The following is a 19,902-nucleotide window of genomic DNA, read 5'->3' as shown; positions in this document are numbered from 1 at the left end:
CTTACATTTAGTGTTTGGGCAACAATGTTATCTTAAGGTGGAGACGTTTGTTACCGTGCATCAGGAAACTGCTACACAGACAGTACGTATTTATTGATAGCTGTTATAAGATTCCAAATGTGTACTGTAATGTAAATTGTACCTATAAATCTTGATTTAAGAACAAGGTTTTGGATCATAATAAAGGAGAAATTAAAGTGTGCACAAGGGAAAATATGTTTAAATGGTTTAGGAGGAACTTCATCTCCTTTCTCTGCATCATGTCCGGCCTTTAAAGTGAGTTAATTTTTACTTATCTAATTAAGTATATTTGGTATGAGCTGCTCGAACACGAGAACATCAGCACAACTGCAGATGAACATCAAAAATGTAAAAAGATGACTTAATATGCAATTAAATGTACCAAAAAACTTATATTGAAAATTAATGTAGGCATTTATGAATTGATATAAATGTGACATACATTGATATTTATTTATTTTTGTATTTCTAACCTTATTTATTTTTCACAATGTTTTTTCTCTATGTCACATTTAACGCAATTTAAGTAATTATGATTTAAGACTGAATGTGTTGATTAAACTCTTAAAACATTTTAATGACTTTCTACTAAAATAAAAAAAATGAACTAAATTGACTTGAAAACATGACGCTGAACGATTTCTCTCCGCTTTGAATTTAATTCAACATTTCATAAGATGGGCGAAGAAACATTTGACAGATTTTGTTATGTCATTATGTCACGTTTAAAAAAACAGGTGAATGTGTCGAAGCGCAAAAGCTTCTTTTTGACCGTATTACATGTCGTCTATCTGAATAATAACATCCAAACTTTTAACAGGCCAAGTAAATAATAATGTGAAGTCACCTAAACGTTACATTTTGATCCTCCCGTCGATACGTCTATGCCAGACACAGATCTGAAATATTGAGAAACATTGAACTATTTTCCTTGTGGACAAAAGTACAAAGTGTTTTATGAAAATTCAAACAACTGATGTGGATACCAGAGGCTTCTTCTTCCATTACTGGGACTCAACTGGTGACGTTTTTGACCAGGAAGACAACACTTTAAACCAGACTAAAGAGGGAACAGTGTAGTTTTTTTTGGTTTGTTTTGGGTGGTGTTTACTGGGTCATCTGGGTCTCCATAGCCTGAGCAGCCCACTCCGGAGCAGCTGCGCGGATCTTTTCTAGGAGGTTGTTGACCTGGAAACACAGAGACTGGATCTGTTTGTCCCAAGTAGGAAGGGCTTCACGTGCTGCAGGAGAGAAAAAAATAAAATAGAGCATCAAATATTTTGATTTTATGACGTTTTTAACAACAAATTAACATGTTCAAAGCAGAGAAGGTGCTTTATGCCATTTTGCTGCCCCCTACTGGACACAGACAGATACTTCTGTTATTGAGTCAGATTTCACAATATGAACAACATATAATATAACTTTACGTTATTAATGGTAGTCTATTGTTTTTTTTACCTTTTTATCATCTTAAGTCTTTAGTAGAAACTACTTGTATCTATGTTGAGGAAATTGTTATTATGTTTAATCCGATGAATCACTTAATTAAAATTGAGGATTTTGTTAGTTGGAGTTTTTTTTAAAGTGATAACATGATGGCAGACATTTGAAGTTTTATTAGAATATACTTCAAGCTTCAGAACAGCCCTAGAATATTATGTTTGTGTTTGTGTTGGATTTAATGGATCGAAACTGTCACTTTAGATAAAACAATAGTTGACTTTGGTGAACAAACACTAATGGGGAAGTTCCATCTTTGAAATTTGAGAACACATTGACTGTAAACTCACTCTCAAAGTGTACGATGCTGTCTATCTGGTCGATGAATCCATTCATGCGTCCTTCAGTGATCATCTGGGAAGCTATTTTCTCGGCCTAAAGATAAACAAAGCAAGCAAAACATCTCAACATAAATAATGCAAAATAAACAGCTACAGAAATGATATTTGTGAGGTAAAACAGTTATTTAATGTATGCAGTAAATGTATTTTTTTTATCTTACAAATCTCACACACAGCTTCCTCAAAGAGCTGTAAAGAAATATTAGTTGTAAAGCTTTTGTTTAAATAAAAACTGAATAAAAAGGTGAATCGTTTAAGGCTCTATTTTTTTAACAGTAGCTTTTGATAGTGCATACATTATTTTTTAAATTAAATAAATAAATAAATAAAAATACAAATTAATTTAGTTTGTGAAAGTAAACAATCTCACTATATATTTTCTAACTATTTAAATGTCTAGAGCATAATATACATTTTCCATTTACACATAGGGAGGTTATTTCATAAAGATTGTTTGCAGAAAAGGAAAACAAATGAAAAACATAAAAGATATTATAATCCCAGTGATTCTCACCTTTGCTGGGGGGATTTCTAACAGGGCTCCTAGTTCTTCAAACGTGATGTTGTTGTAGAGTTTGCTAGCGGACAGGAGGTTGTGTTCGATCACGGCTCTGTCAAGGATGCTGGAGCCTGAAGGAGAGAAAACACACAACGTAAATTACATTCAGTCTTATATTACAAACCTCAGAGACTGAGGGTCGGATTGATACTTAATCAAAAGAATTGCTAACAGGGACTGCTAATAAGTAATTCAGCATACTTTTAATGTTGCCAGTTTGACAAAATTAAATAAAGATATACTTAAACAGGGCTCAAAAGAAGAAACAGTAGCTACAGCACCTGTAATTAATTAAAGCAGCACATTTGATGAGCTCTTGCTCTTCTGACATCTTTAAAAACAAATTACATCATATTGGTTTCTAAAAAAAGACTATATTTTTGTGTTTCAAATAAGCAGCTCAGGCTGTGTAAAACCAAACCATCTCCACTCACCATCTGCTGTCGTGGCTTTCTGGTGAGGCATCAGCATGGCAGCAAACTCCTGCAGCTGGTTTCCTCTGATAATTCTGTCCAGGTACATCTTCTCCAGGATGCCATAGGCAGCCAGCTGCTGACAGCGCTCATCCTTAAACAGAGTGGCCAACATACGGGAACGCTGCTGGCCTAAAAGAAAGAAAATAATAAAATATTTTTGGTATGAGACAAAGTTTGTTATTTAGATAATCTTTGAAAATGTAATCCTAAGCATATTAGTGTTGGTGGTACCTGCAGACGCCAGTATGGTGCAGTTTAGGGCATGTTTCAGTGCCTCCAGGCGTTCAGTCTCATGGACGATCGATTTATAAGACAACTCGTTGTATCTTTGTGCAGCTTCAATGAACTTCCTCCTGAAGTCCAGGACTCTGGCATAGCACACCTAAGATGTAAAACGGCATGAAGCACTGATCCAAGCAACGACAGACATGGTTTACTGCAAACTATAATGTTTAATTTAATCTTTAAATTACAGTAATGCAGATACAACCAGTGTACCTTATAGTGTATCTGCAGCTGTTCATTAGAAGATTCATTCTGAAGTAATGAAGCTCTGTTGATGTATGCCTCCGCCTGCACTGGATCATCATCCTCCAAGTATAGACGAGCGATTTTCAGGTATGTATCCAACTTATAGTCAACGTTGTATTGCCTAAGGGAGGAAATAAAAAGGTATTTAAAGACCAGGACATATCATAAACATTAGGGTGTGGAAATAAATCTGCTAGTAGCTTACTTACTTCTGTCCTGTTTCCAGGGGGATACCAACTAAAACCTGGGCAGCATTCCTCCAGTCTCCCTCCTTTTCATAAATGGTTGCTAAGTGCTGTCTGATTGAGGCTACCTGAGACATAGAACATAATTTAATTATGCATTTCAATAAGAATACTGATGTTTAACTGACGTAATAATCAACAACAAATACAGGGTAGAGTTACAAGAGAGTGTCAGTGCATTCACCTGTTCCTCAAAGGAGATGACCCTGGGCTGAATCTTTTCCAAGGTGAAGTGATACACGGCTTTAGCTGTGGCGTCAGGCAGGTTGGGCAGATGCGTGCAGAAATCAGTGAGCAGCTGTCTCGAGATGACAAGACTGACATTTTCGTTGACCACTGTAAAAGAATGATAGAAATAATGAGGTAAGACATCCTGTTTACATCCAAATGTACTACTAAGTTTGCAGAGAAATGATGTTGAAGTAAAAGAGTAAAGGCACCGCATACTTGCTTCGACAAAGGCCTTCAAGGATTCCAGCTGCTCTGCATCTGTAAACTGAATGGCCTTCTCCAAAATTTGTCGATATCTAGAAAAGATTTCACAGGTTAGAAACTACACCTGTGTTCAGAGGACGTCAATGCAACTGATAATTGGAAATTTAAGAAACAGATTTAAAAAACTTGATAAATATATATATAGAGGCCATGGTCAAGCCCTACACCCCCGCCCGACCACTTGGCTCTGCTGCCTCGGGGCGACTGGTTGCCCCGTCGCTCAGAGGTCCCTGCGGCCGATCCACCCGGTCACAGCTTCTTTCTGTCCTGGCCGCACAGTGGTGGAATGAACTCCCCACTGACGTCAGGACAGCAGAGTCGCTGCCCATCTTATGGCGCAGGCTGAAAACTCACCTCTTCAAGAAGTACTACCTTGAGCCTTCCTCGTAGCACTTATTGCATTCATATTAGTTTGTTGCACTTATTGTATTCATATTAGTCTGAACTTATTGTATTCGTATTAGTTTGTCGCAATTATTGTATTCGTATTAGTTTGTTGCACTTATTGTATTCATATTAGTCTGAACTTATTGTATTCGTATTAGTTTGTCGCAATTATTGTATTCTTATTAGTTTGTCGCAATTATTCTATTCGTATTAGTTTGTTTCTGCACTTATTCTATTCGTATTAGCTTGTTTCTGCACTTATAGTATTCGTGTTAGTTTGTTGCAATTATTCTATTCGTATTAGTTTGTTTCTGCACTTATTGTATTCTTATTAGTTTGTTGCAATTATTCTATTCGTATTAGTTTGTTTCTGCACTTATTGTATTCGTATTAGTTTGTTTCTGTACTTTTGCTCTGGTTTATGCTCTGAGATGCTTGTTTAAGAAAGGAGATGCACTTATGACTTCTGGGGACTAGTAGTTCTCTTGAATACCTATGTTGAATACACTTACTGTAAGTCGCTTTGGATAAAAGCGTCTGCTAAATGACTGTAATGTAATGTAATGTAATGTAATATACACAATGTTCACAAACACACACATTAGACTAAATAACACTAATGTTAAGCTTTAAAGTGCATTAATTGGTGCTCATAATGTGTTGGTTTGATGCTAACATTGAAGTGTACATTTCTTCTCATATCTTTAAGCTTTTAAAGTTCCCATCTTGTACATGCACACTGAGCCCTGCACTTGCTGCCAGTGTGGCTAATAAACATTAGCTGTTGGAGGCTAATATGATCACACACAACAGTAGCTTCAGTGTAACACGTGTTGCATAAACGTGGTGTTAAAGATTAAATGATAATCTGTTGAATAAAGTTATTTGATAGACAGCTGTAACGTTAAGCTAGCTAGCTGAATGTATAGCTAAAGTAGCTAGGTAGCTAACGTTAGCTTAGCTAGGAACATTGCTAGTTAAAAGCTACTGCGGTGAAACTCTCTAAATGTGGTGAATATTATAAAGTAATGTGTTTATTTTGTTTGTTCATTGCTGATACATACTTGGCAGCAAGGTCTTTGTGAGATCCAGTTGAATTCATTAGCTGTGCTAGCTCCTGCCTCACGTCGGTCGCCATCGTCGAAGTGTCAACAACTCCGGCTTCCTCTTCCTCTTCCTCTTCCTCTTCCGGTCTGTGTCCGTCAGCGTAACCGGTCCTCCGGCCGACAGGAAACAAGCGACGGAGTAAGTCCTGCATTCAGAATCTCACTTAATTAATGGAACACAAATATTGGCATCAACAATTAGTTGGAGTACCAAAATATGATTTTTTTTAAATTATGTAATTAAATTTAAATACTACAAATATATCCAAATTGCACTTTTATGTATGGAAGTTGAGTAAATGTAATTAGTTACTTTCCACCGGTAAATACTATTATTATTCCCCTGTATAAATACATGATGCATACAGTACCAGTCAAAAGTTTGGACACACCTTCTCATTCAATGGTTTTTCTTTATTTTTATTTTATTTTTTTCTACATTGTAGATTAATATTGAAGACATCCAAACTATGAAGGAACACATATGGAATTATGTGGTAAACAAACAAATGCTCAACAAACCAGAATATGTTTTATATTTCAATACTTATTGTATTGGTGTTAGTTTGTTGCACTTATTGTATTCGTATTAGTTTGTTGCACTTATTGTATTTGTATTAGTCTGTTGCACTTCTGCAGTGTACTTTTGCTCTGGTTTATGCTTTTAGATGCTTGTTTAAGAAAGGAGATGCACTTGTGACTTCTGGTGACTAGTAGTTCTCTTTAATACCTATGTTGAATACACTTCCTGGAAGTAGCTTTGGATAAAAGCGTCTGCTAAATGACTGTAATGTAATGTAATGTAATATTATCTAATGATTTAATTTCCTTTAACAATTTTTTTTTTTACATTATTGTTTATATGAATGTAATTATATGTGGCTGAAGTTAATTCGTATTAACAAAAACTCAGAAATAAACTAAACAACAAAAATATATACCTTCCACTTAGCACTTATTGTATTCGTATTAGTTTTTTTGCACCTATTGTATTCATATTAGTCTGTTGCACTTATTGTATTCGTATTAGTTTGTTGCACTTATTGTATTCATATTAGTTTGTTGCACTTATTGTATTCGTATTAGTTTGTTGTTTGTTTCACTTATTGTATTCGTATTTGTTTGTTGCACTTATTGTATTTGTTTTAGTTTGTTTCTGCGCTGTACTTTTGCTCTGGTTTATGCTCTGAGATGCTTGTTTAAGAAAGGAGATGCACTTATGACTTCTGGTGACTAGTAGTTCTCTTGAATACCTATGTTGAATACACTTATTGTAAGTCGCTTTTGATAAAAGTGTCTGCTAAATGACTGTGATGTAATGTAATGTAATAATGTAATGTAATCTTATCTAATGATTTAATTTCCTTTTTTTTTTTACATTATTTGTTTATTTATTAACCCCTTTTACCTGCATAGTTTATATGAATGTAATTAAATGTGTATTAATTCGCATTAACAAAAACTCATAAATAAACTAAACAAACTGGCTCTGTCTGCCATCCCAGTAGACCACAAAACAAAACACTAATAAATCTGTGCAATACTAAGATTTTTTTTAATTAATTTTTTTAGTTATTGTGGATTTTTTTTATTTATTTATGACTTATTTAAAATATTTGTTTCACTTATTGTATTCGTATTAATTCGTAAATTTTACATTTCGTAAAGAAAATATTTATTAACCCCTTTTACCTGCACAGTTTATATGAATGTAATTAAATGTGGCGTATTAATTCGTATTAACAAAAAAACTCATAAATAAACTAAACAAACTGGCTCTGTCTGCCATCCCAGTAGACCACAAAACAAAACACTAATAAATCTGTGCAATACTAAGATTTTTTTAAATTAATGTATTTAGTTATTGTGGATTTTTTAAATGTATTTATGACTTATCTAAAATATATATATTTCACTTATTGTATTCTTTTCCTGCTCTAAATAATAGGGTTTACACCACAGACCCCAAATTGTTATTTTTACTGCAATAATAGTTATAATAGTTATTCTGTCTGTATATATAATATAGTAGACCACAAAACAAAACACTAATAAATCTGTGCAATACTAAGATTTTTTTAAATTAATTTTTTTAGTTGTTTTGGATTTTTTTATTTATTTATGACTTATTTAAAATATTTGTTTTTTTACATTATTTGTTTATTTATTCAACAAACTGGCTCTGTCTGCCATCCCAATAGACCACAAAACAAAACAGATTTATATATATATATATATTTATATAAATCTGTGCAATACAAATACACTGTGCAATTTTTTACATTATTTGTTTATTCATTAACCCCTTTTACCTGCACAGTTTATATGAATGTAATTAAATGTAATAAACAAAACAACAAAAATATATACCTTCCACTTAGCACTTATTGTATTCATATTAGTTTGTTGCACTTAGTCTGTTTGTTTCACTTATTGTATTCTTATTAGTTTGTTTATTTATCAACCCCTTTTACCTGCACAGTTTATATGAATGTAATTAAATGTGGCGTATTAACAAAAAAACTCATAAATAAACAAAACAAACACAAAAACAAAAACACTCTTTCACAGATTTCGCTGTGCTGCAGCTTTAAGAGTGACGTCGCGGTGACGTAGCGCGCAGAGGGCGTGGCCTCGTTGTGAGATGTCAGGGAGGAATGGCGCTCGGCGCGGTATTTTGAACAATCGCCTCTTTCCTCTGCTCGGTGTGTCTGGAAGCGTTGCCCGACCTGAACGTATCACCAGGTGAGCTTGACTGTTTGCTGACCCGCATTTCTCCCTGCTGTGTGCGGGAGAACGCCGCATACTTTTACCAGCGTGCTCAGCGTGGAGGTTTAATGTTGTTGCTAGCTAGCTAGCTTCAGGGTTAGCATGCCCAGCAAGTTGGCTAGTGCAGTTGTCCCTGCCCTCTCATGGGGTGATTACCGTGGTTAGACAGGAATGAGCAGCACAGAGGGGCTGGGTATGACCTGGGGGTGATATATTACACTATTATGCATGCTGGTAGAGAGTTTTGCGTTTACAGAAAGTCATTTTAATAACATTTGGAGCTAATATGCTAGTAAAAAGCTGTGTTAATGAGCTGGAAAAGGGAGAATAATGTGCTTTTATTTGTGCATGTGTTGTCAAAACATCACATGCATAAGTTGAGGTTATGCTTTTATATGTGACTGTAGTATATAACAGTGAAAGTCAAGTTGAATCCACACATTTGGAGACAAATCCTGCAGGTTTATGTGGATTAATGCACAAATAAATACATTTATAGCTGGAAAAGCGAGAATAATGTGCTTTTATTTGTGCATGTGTTGTCAAAACATCACATGTATGAGTTGAGGTTATGCTTTTATATGTAACTATAGTATATAACAGTGAAAGTCAAGTTGAATCCACACATTTGGAGACAAATCCTGCAGGATTATGTGGATTAATGCACAAATAAATACATTTATAGCTGGTTTTGTCATGCATTGATACCACTTAAAGCCCAGGTGATGCATGCATATAAGTCAGTGTATGGGTGCAGGTGTGTGTCTCAGGTGACAGGAAGGCTAGCAGTGTTTGTGTGGTCACAGTCTGCAGGAAGAGTGAGTTTCATGCCAGAAACCCTCTGAGGCCCAGCTGATCTGTGTGTGTGTGTGTGTGTGTGTGTGTGTGAGTGTGTTTTTAAAGCTTTTAATCAAAGTGTTATAAATGTGCATGTTGTGTGAGTGTTAGCCTGGGAGCTAACAGAGTTGATGACGAGGTAAAAATGGCGGATCTTTCGAAATCCAACCCCGGCCTGAAATAGTAACGCAGCCAGAACAGCTTTTTCTTCCTCTTCACTCTTTGTGCCAACACTTCTTAGTGTGTGTTTTGTGACTGGGAAACTGTGTGTGTGTGTGTGTGTGTGTGTGTGTGTGTGTGTGTGTGTGTGTGTGTGTGTGTGTGTGTGTGTGTTTGTGTGTGTGAGTGGTTCAGGGTGTGTAGGGTTCATATGTGCGTGTCAGTGGATTAATGTTGAGCAGCAGGACAAAGATGATGGCTGCGGCCTAACCCTTAACTCCATCACGTGATTTCTGATAATCAATATACATGTACATGCATAAAGTTATTTTTTTTAAATGTGGAAAAGGCTAACTTGCTAGGTTTGTTTATTTTTTATTGCAAAGCCTTTTGTAATAAACTAGTGTGTTTATTAGTTATGTAGAGCAAATTCAGAGCAAAACACCAGAGATGTACACAGTACCAGTCAAAAGTTTGGACACACCTTCTCATTCAACTACTTTGAAGAGTCTAAAATATAAAACATATTCTGGTTTGTTGAGCATTTGTTTGTTTACCACATAATTCCATATGTGTTCCTTCATAGTTTGGATGTCTTCAATATTAATCTACAATGTAGAAACAAATGAAAATAAATATAAAGAAAAACCATTGAATGAGAAAGTGTGTCCAAACTTTTGACAGCTACTGTACATTTTTTAAATCTTGTTTATTGCAATTGAATGCATTATTATATGTAAAGGGGTCCACATATTGTCTGTGACACTGACGTAAATGCATATTTCTCCCAATTTTGGTTAAAATAAGTGCATTTAAAAACGTTTTTTAAGCTTCCAATGTATTTAGCAACAATTTATATGTATTCAGTTGAGAAAAAAATCTTTGACTCATATTATTTCATTGCTCTTTTGGGATTAACAGAGAGCTGAGACTTTGCAAGCATGGACGTGGTGTCGCCAGAGCTCAACAGCCTCCTTCCTGATGAGATCATGGACACTGAGTCCATAGAGGACATCCCTCACTCCCACCCGGACGGCACTGCGGTCCAGTCCGAGCCCAGCGATGACACACCGGTCCCGATGGAAACGGATACGCCCGTGGCTTCAGAACATTTGAGCCTTTGTACAAATGCCACTTTGGCAGAACAAACTAAGGCCCTCGCCACCTCCACAGCCACGGACGCCACACTCAGCATCAGCTCTGGGAGTCAGCTTCCTATCTCGATTTCCAGCACGTCGTCGTCGTCATTTCTCACCCTCAAACCGGTCATGGTTACTTCGGTAGCCGCTACCAAAACGACAGATAGTTTGACCGGGACTACTTTCTCAACGGGTGGGTTACAGAGGCTAACGGCTCCGTTTACCATCTCCGCCGCAAACCACCAGATCATTCTCAACAAGGTGGCCTCATCTCAAGCCACGGAGGCGGCAAAGTCTGCAGGTGCCCCGCACCAGGTCATCAAGCAGGAAGGACAAAAACTTTTGGTCACGACAATAGGAAAGTCGGGGCAACCGATAGTGTTGCAGTTGCCACACACAGGCAACAAACCCGGCGTTTCACAGACTTTAGGAGACAACAAATCTCAAGCGCCACAGTTTAAAGTGGTGACTATCGGTGGGAGGTCGGAGCTGAAGCCAGTGGGCAGCACTGGGAACCAGTTGACCACATTACAGGCCCAGCAGCTGAAGACCGTACAGGTAACATTGATTGATTTGTGATATAGTGCAACATTTAAACACATTGATAATATTTGACATATAACACACATTAGTGTTAAAATAAACAAATTGCTATTGCAGCTTTTAGCTCCAGCCAATACGACTGTCCACTGTTAACAAACTATTTATTCTCTATAAAACATTGCAATAAAAACATAACTGGATTTGTTGGATTGGTTTTCCATCCAACGTCCTGTCCAACAAGTACATTTTAAAATGTGGGCTCTGATGGTTGAAGTTGACATTTAACAACATCAGTTGAGAACAGCTGATCGTTGCACACATGAAACCACGAAGCTTTGCTGAGTAAGCTCTCCTGCTGGGGCTGGCAGATCAGAAACTGTTGAACAGTTTATTTGCACCTGTCTTTTTTACTCAAAGCACAGTTTGGTGTTTGGAGAAGGGATGAATCAGTGTAGTAATAGTAATAGTAGTATTGTGCTGTGTAACTTAATTGAGAAAACTAGACAGACTGTCTGTTTCTAAGAGACCAGAAATTAAATGTAACATTATGGTCAATTTAAGGAATACATTTAACGATAACCATAGTGATGGCAGCAAACAGGGCTGATTTCACTCAAAGCCAAATTTAGTAATACTTTATCAGTAGACGCCAGAGGTCTTCAGTCTTTAAATTAAGTTTTTTGGTACAAGGCATTATTTTATTTGTTTATGTTGTAATATATGTACACATAGAGTTGGTTAAGTCAAGTATCAGTTTGCCCTCTTATTGACAAAATTGACAAAAAATGATATTTTTTATCAAACTTGTGCTTGTTTAAACGAATAATCAATCACCAATTTTCCTCCTTTTAATTAAAGAACTTGTCAGGTAGAGAATCAAGTAATGCTCAGATCTGAAACACTTGTGCTGAATTTATCAAATTATCCAGTATTTTATTACATCGATCAGGTTTTAGTGAGATGTTTAAGTCAGTTTAGTCATATCATAAAAATCTTCACAAGAGCTTAAAAAGCGTGTTTGTGTTTATACTTTTACTTAAGACTCGTGGTTACAACCTTCATGTTGGCTTACACACTTAAGAAAGATTCATTTAGATATCACTTGCAGATGGGAATTATTTTTGGATCCATAATTTCCCATGATGTTTAGTTGTGAATGTGTAAATTAAATGCACATAAATCTTAATGAATTTCTCCACAGATTGCTACGAAAACACCGGTTTCCTCGTCTGCACCAATCAAGTTTATCATCACAAAAACTGTTAACAGCAAAGGTCTAAATCCTCAGACGACGGTGTCTCCTGTTATTGCAGGTACGTTTATTTGCTTTATTATCAATTTATAACCTTTTTATTTCCATTTCAGCTGATATTAATCCATGTTTCCTCAAATCTTGTGCCGTGTGTTCATAGGTCGGGTCCTGACACAGACTTCCCCGGGGCTTCCTCCGAGGACCATCACTCTGTCCGAGCCCCACAACTCCAACATACAGACTATCTCCGGCAAAAAGATTGCTATCTCGCCCCTTAAGACCCCCAGCAAGGTACATTTATTTTTATATATTTATACAACAGTTGAAATGTTATGTTTATGCTGGGTTAGTATTGGGTAATTTTTTTAAGTTTTGATTCTTTGGGAACATGCTTCTTTTTTTTTATACTGTCAATAAAGCCTCATTGAGCTGAATTTATGGCATATCTAACTCATTTGTGTTTCAAGAGCTTCTATTTTTATACTCAGTTGCAGTTTTGAAAATAAGATTTTTTAACATTCTGCAACTTTTTCATGCTTCTTGATTTTTTTTTGGGGGGGGGGTATTGTGTAATTTTTTGTGGGGCCAAGCAAACCATATAGTAATTTAAGCCTTCATTATATGCATGATGAGATTAGTGTGTTTTTTTGTATATTCTATATACTCCTGGCTGAGGAATAAACCACCATAAAGATTTGTTTAGGCCCAGGCATGCAAAAAAATTTATTAAAAAAACAGTTATAATGCTATTTTGTAAAATACCTCCAGCCCACAACACCCCAAATTTAATCAGGTTGTTCGTTGACATGTGTGGGCCAAACATGAGGTATTATAGTATATATAACGTGTTTGATCAGCTCAGTAGTAATACGGATCACGCTGCTCTCTCCTTGTTCGTCTCTGCCAGGTGACGGTGGTCTCCGTGGCGTCCCCGACCTCCAACACCTCTCAGAAGTCGATGACGCTGCCCGTCAATGTAGCACTTGGCCAGCAGATCCTCACAGTCCAGCAGTCCACATCTGGATCTCCAGTCAAGCTGGCCACCGGCCAAACCACAAACCAGGTGAGATCAGAGCTGGACACTGTTTATTGTCAGCTGGAGTGTGGAGCCGGTCTGTTCTGGATTTGAAACAGATGTTGGTGAAGTGTGTCTGGATACTTTCCTCTGACGACTTCTCCTGCTGCTGCGTTGTTGAAAGCCATCGTCACCTCTAATGTAGGAAAGACTGCAGCACACAAGTAATGCGCTGTGTGTTCCATAGTTGTTCCATTGATATCGTGATATGGGACAAGATATTGTTTTAGATTTTTAATAATGTAATATACATAGGTCTTTTCCTGTTTTTTAAGGCTGCATAACAGTAAAGTCTTAATCTTTCTAACTCATGATTATTTCTGAAAAATCTTGAAAAGCACTGACTCTACAATATTGTTGCCATATTTAATTTTATATTTAATTTTCTCCGTATCACACAGCCCTTGTCAAAATAGTGTGTGTAAATATGAGTAGAGATAAAACTAACTTTTTTTTTTTTTTTTTTTTTTTCAGTACCTTCAATTATTTACCTCAAATTATCAACTCATAATTTGATTTTTAAAAAATCAAAATACTGAACATATTCATTTGGCTTTCTGTTTGTTTGCAAAGTGATTTAAATTATTTAATCGTTTGTCAAAAATAGCTGCAGAAAAATCAATCTATTTATTGATTTATTGACTTGTAAGTTTACACTGTGAGTCAGCAGTAGATAATGTAGTGTGCCCCACCATGGCCAATGCATTTAACAATACGACTTGCACATTAAAGCAGCATAATCAATAATTCATGTGAAAAAACAACAAAATAATCGGTTTGTTTGTCGCCATAAAACAAGATTTAACTTGAAAGTCTTCTAACACCACCGACATTTTGTGGTTTGATGGTTTATTTGCATTAGGAATTATTTTTGCACTTGTTTACAGAGCATAAAGTATATTATGTACATTCTAACATCTCCAAAGTTATTTTTTTAATTCAGACCTTTTTTTTGAAGGCCAGATGCTGGTTCTTCTTTTCATAAAAAATGACTCTAGTTGCTCTTGTTCTTTGTTAATTAAAGACAATATGGAACAATTTGTTGTACAGGACTTGGATCAGTTGGAGGGGCTTTAATAAAGTACTTATTGGACATGTTAAGATTTAGTCTCATACATACCTGAATCCAAAGTTTCTGTCATTTGGACTCAAAGCTCCATCTTCTTTTTTGTGTCTGAACATTTCCAGAATATTAAACAGGTCCAGTCTGTGGCAATGGGAGGAGTCAGCGGCTCTCAGTTCAAGACCATCATCCCTCTGGCCACCCAGCCCAATGTGCAGCAGATTCAGGTCCCGGGCAGCAGGTTCCACTACGTCCGCCTCGTCACGGCAACCACGGCGAGCAGCTCGGGACATCCCACCGGTCCCAGCACCAGCACCATACAGACAGGTGACCTTTTTAGATGGTTTCTATGGTAACAGTAGATTGATAGTCGTGAAAGATCTTCTGCTGCAACTAAATTGCATCTTATTGTCCCACAGCAAAACCCATGGTGGTCAGTGCCGGAGCGGTCAGGATGTCTGTCCCCATCGTCCCAGCACAGACCATCAAACAGGTAACTGCTGTCAACATGTATTATCTAATAAGATAACGTTTTTTTACTAGTTTAATCTCACTTCAGATGATTTCTAATAGGCGTTTAGCCAATTACCAGAAATATTTATTTTCATCAACTATTTATTTCACTTTGTTTAAGTTTTCTAAAGTGGTGATTTGCATTAAAATACACACTTCAAATGATTAGTAAATAAAAGTTTGTATTTTTATTGACAATAGTAATTTTATTTATGTTTAATAAGATGCTTAGAGCTAGTTCATTTTTAAACCGTATATAAATTCAATTGACTCTGATCATTTTCTAAATCCAATGAACCAGGATAATCATAGATATCGTAGCTTCTTCAATTCTTATGGTTAATAAAGCATGATTTATATAAGCTCGGTTATGACCAAATGGGTTAATAGTTTATATGATAAATATCGATACTTCGTTTTTTGTATCGATACAATATCGTCAAAACTAAATATCGATTTTGTTTTTCCTCCACCTGTACTAATCACAGAGCTCTTTCTGTCGGTTGTCTCTTGTGTTTCCTGTAGATGGCGCCGAAGCCCTTAACATCGGGCACCATGGTGACCACCACTCAGACCCAGCAACGCCTCATCATGCCTGCAACGCCGCTACCGCAGATCCAGCCCAACTTCACCAACCTCCCTCCAGGCACCGTTCTGGCTCCGGCTCCAGGAGGAGGGAACGTCGGCTACGCAGTCGTTCCAGCTCAATACGTCACACAGGTTGGTAGAGATGCACCCCGAAAACCTGGTTCTAAATGAGTAAAACCCGGAGTATTGATGCGGTCCGGAGTTAGTTCAAATGCAAAAGAAAACTCATAAGTAACAGAGGAAAGAGGAGCAGTTTATCACAACATCTGGACAAAAAGCAGAACATCAATCTGCAGAAATGATCAGTTTCTACTGTTTGGAGATCAGCCCTCCATCCTTGTCCACTGCAGGTAACGTTAGTTTGATCAGAAGAACAGGATAATCAATAAAAGATAATTACTTAGATAACTGATTAGCTGAGAATGTATTTAAAATACTTTGGAACTTCTTGTATTGCTGCTCAAGAAATACTTTGTTTACATAGAAGAAGAATAAAGAAATGTGGATTATTTTCTTAATTAATTGTTTTTTTTCTCACAAAATAATCAAAAAGAACCGATAAGAAAAAAATCAATAAGGAACCGAGCCGATAAGCATTATTGATGAGAGTACTAGTATGGATTAAATCCTAATGACACCCATCCCTACAGATCAGTTGTGTGTTTGTGTTGTTTTTTTAATTCACTTTTCTTTGATATTCATGTTTTGAGTGTTTTCTGTTTTCTTTCTCTCATGCAGCTCCAGCAGTCGCCATTCGTGACCCTCGCCAGCAGCTCCGGTTTCACCACGACCACCGGTATCCAGACTCAGGCCAGATTACCGCTCAATGGGTAATTAAGGCAGTTCTTATTTAATGGGGGGCAGACGGACTAAATCGTTTGTCTTTTAAAACATTCTTTTTGAGTAAAAGAAAACGGTAGCATGAGCTAAAATTGTGTCTTAATGGAAAAACCTAGACACAGGAGACCTAGAACCAGTGCTGAGTGGGTCAGAACCTGCTGAGAGGTTTTCTGAAGGGACTCTGACAGCTGCAGATCTTTATGACACCAGGGAGTGGTGCTCCTGGAAACAATACCGCCTTTGTCCACAGGGGTCGCCCAAATCACCTTACAAATGAAAACGAAAGTCCTTGTAGTAACTTTAATGATTTATTGTTATTACAAAATACCCATTCTTAACAAATGCCAAACATAAACTGCAGGGTCTCTGGTTCAAATCAGGCCGTCTTCATCTGTCTATTTAAAGCTCAGTCTGGAATCACACTTAAACTGAAATATAAATAAAAGATTATACCGTTTAAAAATGCTAATTTAGGACTTTTCTGAACTGTACTATGGGATGAGTTGGTTTAATTTTAATATATGTAATATATATTTATTTGCTCACAGCTTGTCAACAGCAGAATCAACCTCAAGACCAAGGAAACCGTGCAACTGCACCAAGTCACAGTGTCTCAAACTGTAAGTATGACTGAGATTTACTGTTGACTTTTTTACATTTATTATTATGTCGGTCCACCTCTGTTTGTGTTTGAGAAGCAGTAAGATGAAGATGTCTTGTGCTTTTCTTCCCATAGTTACTGTGACTGCTTTGCAAACGGAGAGTTCTGTAATAATTGTAACTGCAATAACTGCTTCAATAACCTGGAACATGAAACGGAGCGTCTCAAAGCTATAAAGGTGAGGTTGAATCTTTTGTGAGATGTGTTTGTGGAGCTGTTTCTTTTCTGTCACACCGATGAGTCAAAGTCTGAAATGTGTTTTTCACAGACGTGTTTGGACCGAAACCCAGAGGCCTTCAAACCCAAAATTGGTAAAGGCAAAGAGGGAGAGTCGGACCGTCGGCACAGCAAAGGCTGCAACTGCAAACGATCGGGCTGCCTGAAGAACTACTGCGAGTGTTACGAGGTGAGTTCTCCGCACCGCATCGCTGTTTGCATGAGCCATTTATTACCGTTATTTACATATGTCTATTTTCTTCAATTCACCTCCGATAGGCGAAGATCATGTGCTCGTCCATCTGCAAGTGCATCGGCTGCAAGAACTTTGAGGAGAGCCCGGAGAGGAAAACACTGATGCACTTGGCCGACGCTGCAGAAGTGAGGGTTCAGCAGCAGACGGCGGCCAAGACCAAGCTGTCGTCACAGATCTCAGACCTGCTCATGAGGACGACGCCTGTTATATCAAGTGGAGGCGGGAGGTAATGAGACGCTTTTCTCTACGACGACAATAAGTTAGAGGAGCACTTGAGGACTAATCATTTTCATTATTATAAGGATGATCAATTTATGTAATTTGATGAATTCTGAGTTTAGATAAGTCTGTGTGCCACATGACTCTAAAACCTATTTCCTTATGGACAAAAACCTGATAACATCTGGCTTCTGACTTTTCAAATTGCATTCTGGAAAAAAAGACTCTTCAGTAGTCAGAATATTTAGCAGGTTTTCCAGTATTAGAAAAATCTGTTTATTCGCTAATTTGGTGGGAAAAAGATTTGACTCACCGCCTATGCTGACCGATAATGATAGCTAGAGCTCAAAACTAACCTTTAACACTTTTAGATGCTTTAGTAATGGTATGTCTTTAAAAAAAATCTACATATGAGTAAATGTTTTGCAGCCAAATCAAGTTGTTTAACCTTTGTTTCATTATAATGCATGTAAACGCTGGAATTGTTTCTTTACAGGGCTTGTATAAATGCAATGAAGTAGTCCATGATTATGAGATATGACTTTACAGTTAATTACAATCCCTCCTTGTCATTGTGGAAGTTAGTTTATTGTGATTTGGCAGTTTCACAAGTTGTCTTCTTGCTTCTTAACAGTATATTTTGTTTGTACGCCCTCTGGTGTTTCAGAGAATAATACGAAAAAACAACGCTTTGACCATAAACGCCTTTGTGCACCATCTGCAGAGCTTTACATCGAGCCCTGATAGCTGACAACATAAAGGATAAAGATTTATTTTTTTACTAAAGACCCCGTTCTCCTTTCCCCACAGGATGCCGTACACGTTTGTAACAAAGGAGGTGCTGGAAGTGACGTGCGAGTGTTTGCTGGAGCAGGCCAAAAAGGCCGAACAGACTCACCAGCCTCAGGTGGAGGCGGAGAGGATGATCCTGGAGGAGTTCGGACACTGCCTCATGAGGATAATCAACTCCGCGGGGAAAGCCAAAGCAGACTGCGCCTCCATCAACTGCTAGGCCCGGCTTTCCTGGCGATCTCACACCCTCTTACCTAACCCCACTGCGTGGGGGGGGCAGGATGCACGGATTACTCTCTGTCTCGGCCCCCTGGGGTCTCTCTCCTGCAGGGAAACGGGTTGTCCCCCTCATCAAAAAGGCAGAACAATGGCCTGAAAGTAGAGTATCCTACATTGGACAAGCTGAGGCCGGCTGGAATAATAAACATGGGACAGATGTTTTCAGACTAAAGGACAAACGGACAGAGCTCCTCGCCTCTGATGGACCTTCAAAACTGATCTCTGACGTAATCACCTGGCTGTGATGGACAGAAACGACTGAGCAAGGTAGCGCTGAACAGGGATTTCTTTACTTTTTTTCCCCACAGGGATCTATCAAATCTGTTTGTGTTCTTCCATTTTATTCTATTTTCTTTTATTCTTTTTCCCTTTTTTTTTTTTTTTTTTTTTTTTTGAGGCTTTCAAAAAAAAGAAAGAAAGCAAAAGTCTGTAATTTTCATGTAATCATTTGTGCTTAGAGTAGACAAACAGTATCTTTTGATATTTATTTTGACACGTATCAATGTGTGGCTTATAGTGCTGCGAACTGTTAATTATTAACCGATGCTAGGCTAAATTGTTTCAATGAAAAATTAGTAGAAATGCACACACATAATGCATTATTCACACACACACACTCGCATGCACAGCGCTGCTCACAATAGTTGGAACACGGAGAGATCATTGGAGGTACAAGTTTCTTCTGGTGCTGCTTTCAGTCACATGCTAACTGTGCATTTAAAAAACACCATGAATGGGGGAAAATGATGAAGACCTGTATGAGTTAAATGATGTTCCTAACTGGAGAGGAGCAGGTTCATGTAACACCGAGCAGAGAACCTGATCCGTCCGGGGCTGGTCTGATGTCACACGGGCACAAACGAAGAGCAAACAAGGGAGATGACTTTCATTTTGATTCCTCACAGAAGGAAAATCACAGAAGTAATTAACATTTTATTTTTTCATGTTCCAAGGTCTTGGTATTGTGTTTACTGACTCACTGGCGTCATTATAAAGCAACAGAACTGCTTGTCAGACAGTCGATCAGCTCACTTTTC

General features: G+C 37.5%; 2 protein-coding genes across 2 annotated transcripts; one reads left to right on the top strand and one right to left on the bottom strand.

The window, feature by feature from the left end:
* Positions 1-636: 636 nt before the first annotated feature.
* cops4 (COP9 constitutive photomorphogenic homolog subunit 4 (Arabidopsis)) lies at positions 637-5,734 on the bottom strand. The gene is made up of 10 exons (XM_054612359.1): positions 5,623-5,734; positions 4,124-4,203; positions 3,861-4,012; positions 3,641-3,744; positions 3,399-3,552; positions 3,132-3,282; positions 2,859-3,029; positions 2,380-2,495; positions 1,815-1,899; positions 637-1,262 (listed from the first exon to the last, which is right to left on the bottom strand). The coding sequence occupies exons 1-10, from the start codon at positions 5,694-5,696 to the stop codon at positions 1,129-1,131; spliced, it is 1,221 nt and encodes a 406-aa protein (XP_054468334.1). The 5' UTR covers positions 5,697-5,734; the 3' UTR covers positions 637-1,128.
* A 2,568-nt stretch (positions 5,735-8,302) lies between these two features.
* On the top strand, positions 8,303-19,228 carry lin54 (lin-54 DREAM MuvB core complex component). Its single transcript, XM_054612186.1, has 14 exons — positions 8,303-8,409; positions 10,351-11,126; positions 12,313-12,424; positions 12,524-12,654; positions 13,271-13,426; positions 14,627-14,828; positions 14,921-14,994; positions 15,540-15,734; positions 16,341-16,432; positions 16,991-17,062; positions 17,179-17,281; positions 17,372-17,509; positions 17,599-17,801; positions 18,605-19,228. Exons 2-14 carry the CDS (start codon positions 10,371-10,373, stop codon positions 18,804-18,806), a joined length of 2,436 nt encoding a protein of 811 aa, XP_054468161.1. The 5' UTR covers positions 8,303-8,409; positions 10,351-10,370; the 3' UTR covers positions 18,807-19,228.
* The last annotated feature ends 674 nt before the right edge of the window (positions 19,229-19,902 follow it).

The sequence above is a fragment of the Anoplopoma fimbria genome, chromosome 14 (assembly GCF_027596085.1).
Source record: "Anoplopoma fimbria isolate UVic2021 breed Golden Eagle Sablefish chromosome 14, Afim_UVic_2022, whole genome shotgun sequence".
NCBI classification, from domain to species: domain Eukaryota; kingdom Metazoa; phylum Chordata; class Actinopteri; order Perciformes; family Anoplopomatidae; genus Anoplopoma; species Anoplopoma fimbria.
This window is presented reverse-complemented; position numbering and strand designations above follow the sequence as displayed.

What these genes read in the sequence shown, in the direction of transcription:
- lin54 (XM_054612186.1), top strand. Translation starts at nt 10,371, where the DNA reads ATGGACGTGGTGTCGCCAGAGCTCAACAGCCTCCTTCCTGATGAGATC. An exon ending in CCCTTAAGACCCCCAGCAAG is followed by an intron (nt 12,655 to 13,270) that starts GTACATTTATTT and finishes CGTCTCTGCCAG; the next exon opens with GTGACGGTGGTCTCCGTGGC. An exon ending in CAGCTCAATACGTCACACAG is followed by an intron (nt 15,735 to 16,340) that starts GTTGGTAGAGAT and finishes TCTCTCATGCAG; the next exon opens with CTCCAGCAGTCGCCATTCGT.
- cops4 (XM_054612359.1), bottom strand. Translation starts at nt 5,696, where the DNA reads ATGGCGACCGACGTGAGGCAGGAGCTAGCACAGCTAATGAATTCAACT. An exon ending in CACAAAGACCTTGCTGCCAA is followed by an intron (nt 4,204 to 5,622) that starts GTATGTATCAGC and finishes AATCTTTTCTAG; the next exon opens with ATATCGACAAATTTTGGAGA. An exon ending in GAAGGCCTTTGTCGAAGCAA is followed by an intron (nt 4,013 to 4,123) that starts GTATGCGGTGCC and finishes ATTCTTTTACAG; the next exon opens with TGGTCAACGAAAATGTCAGT.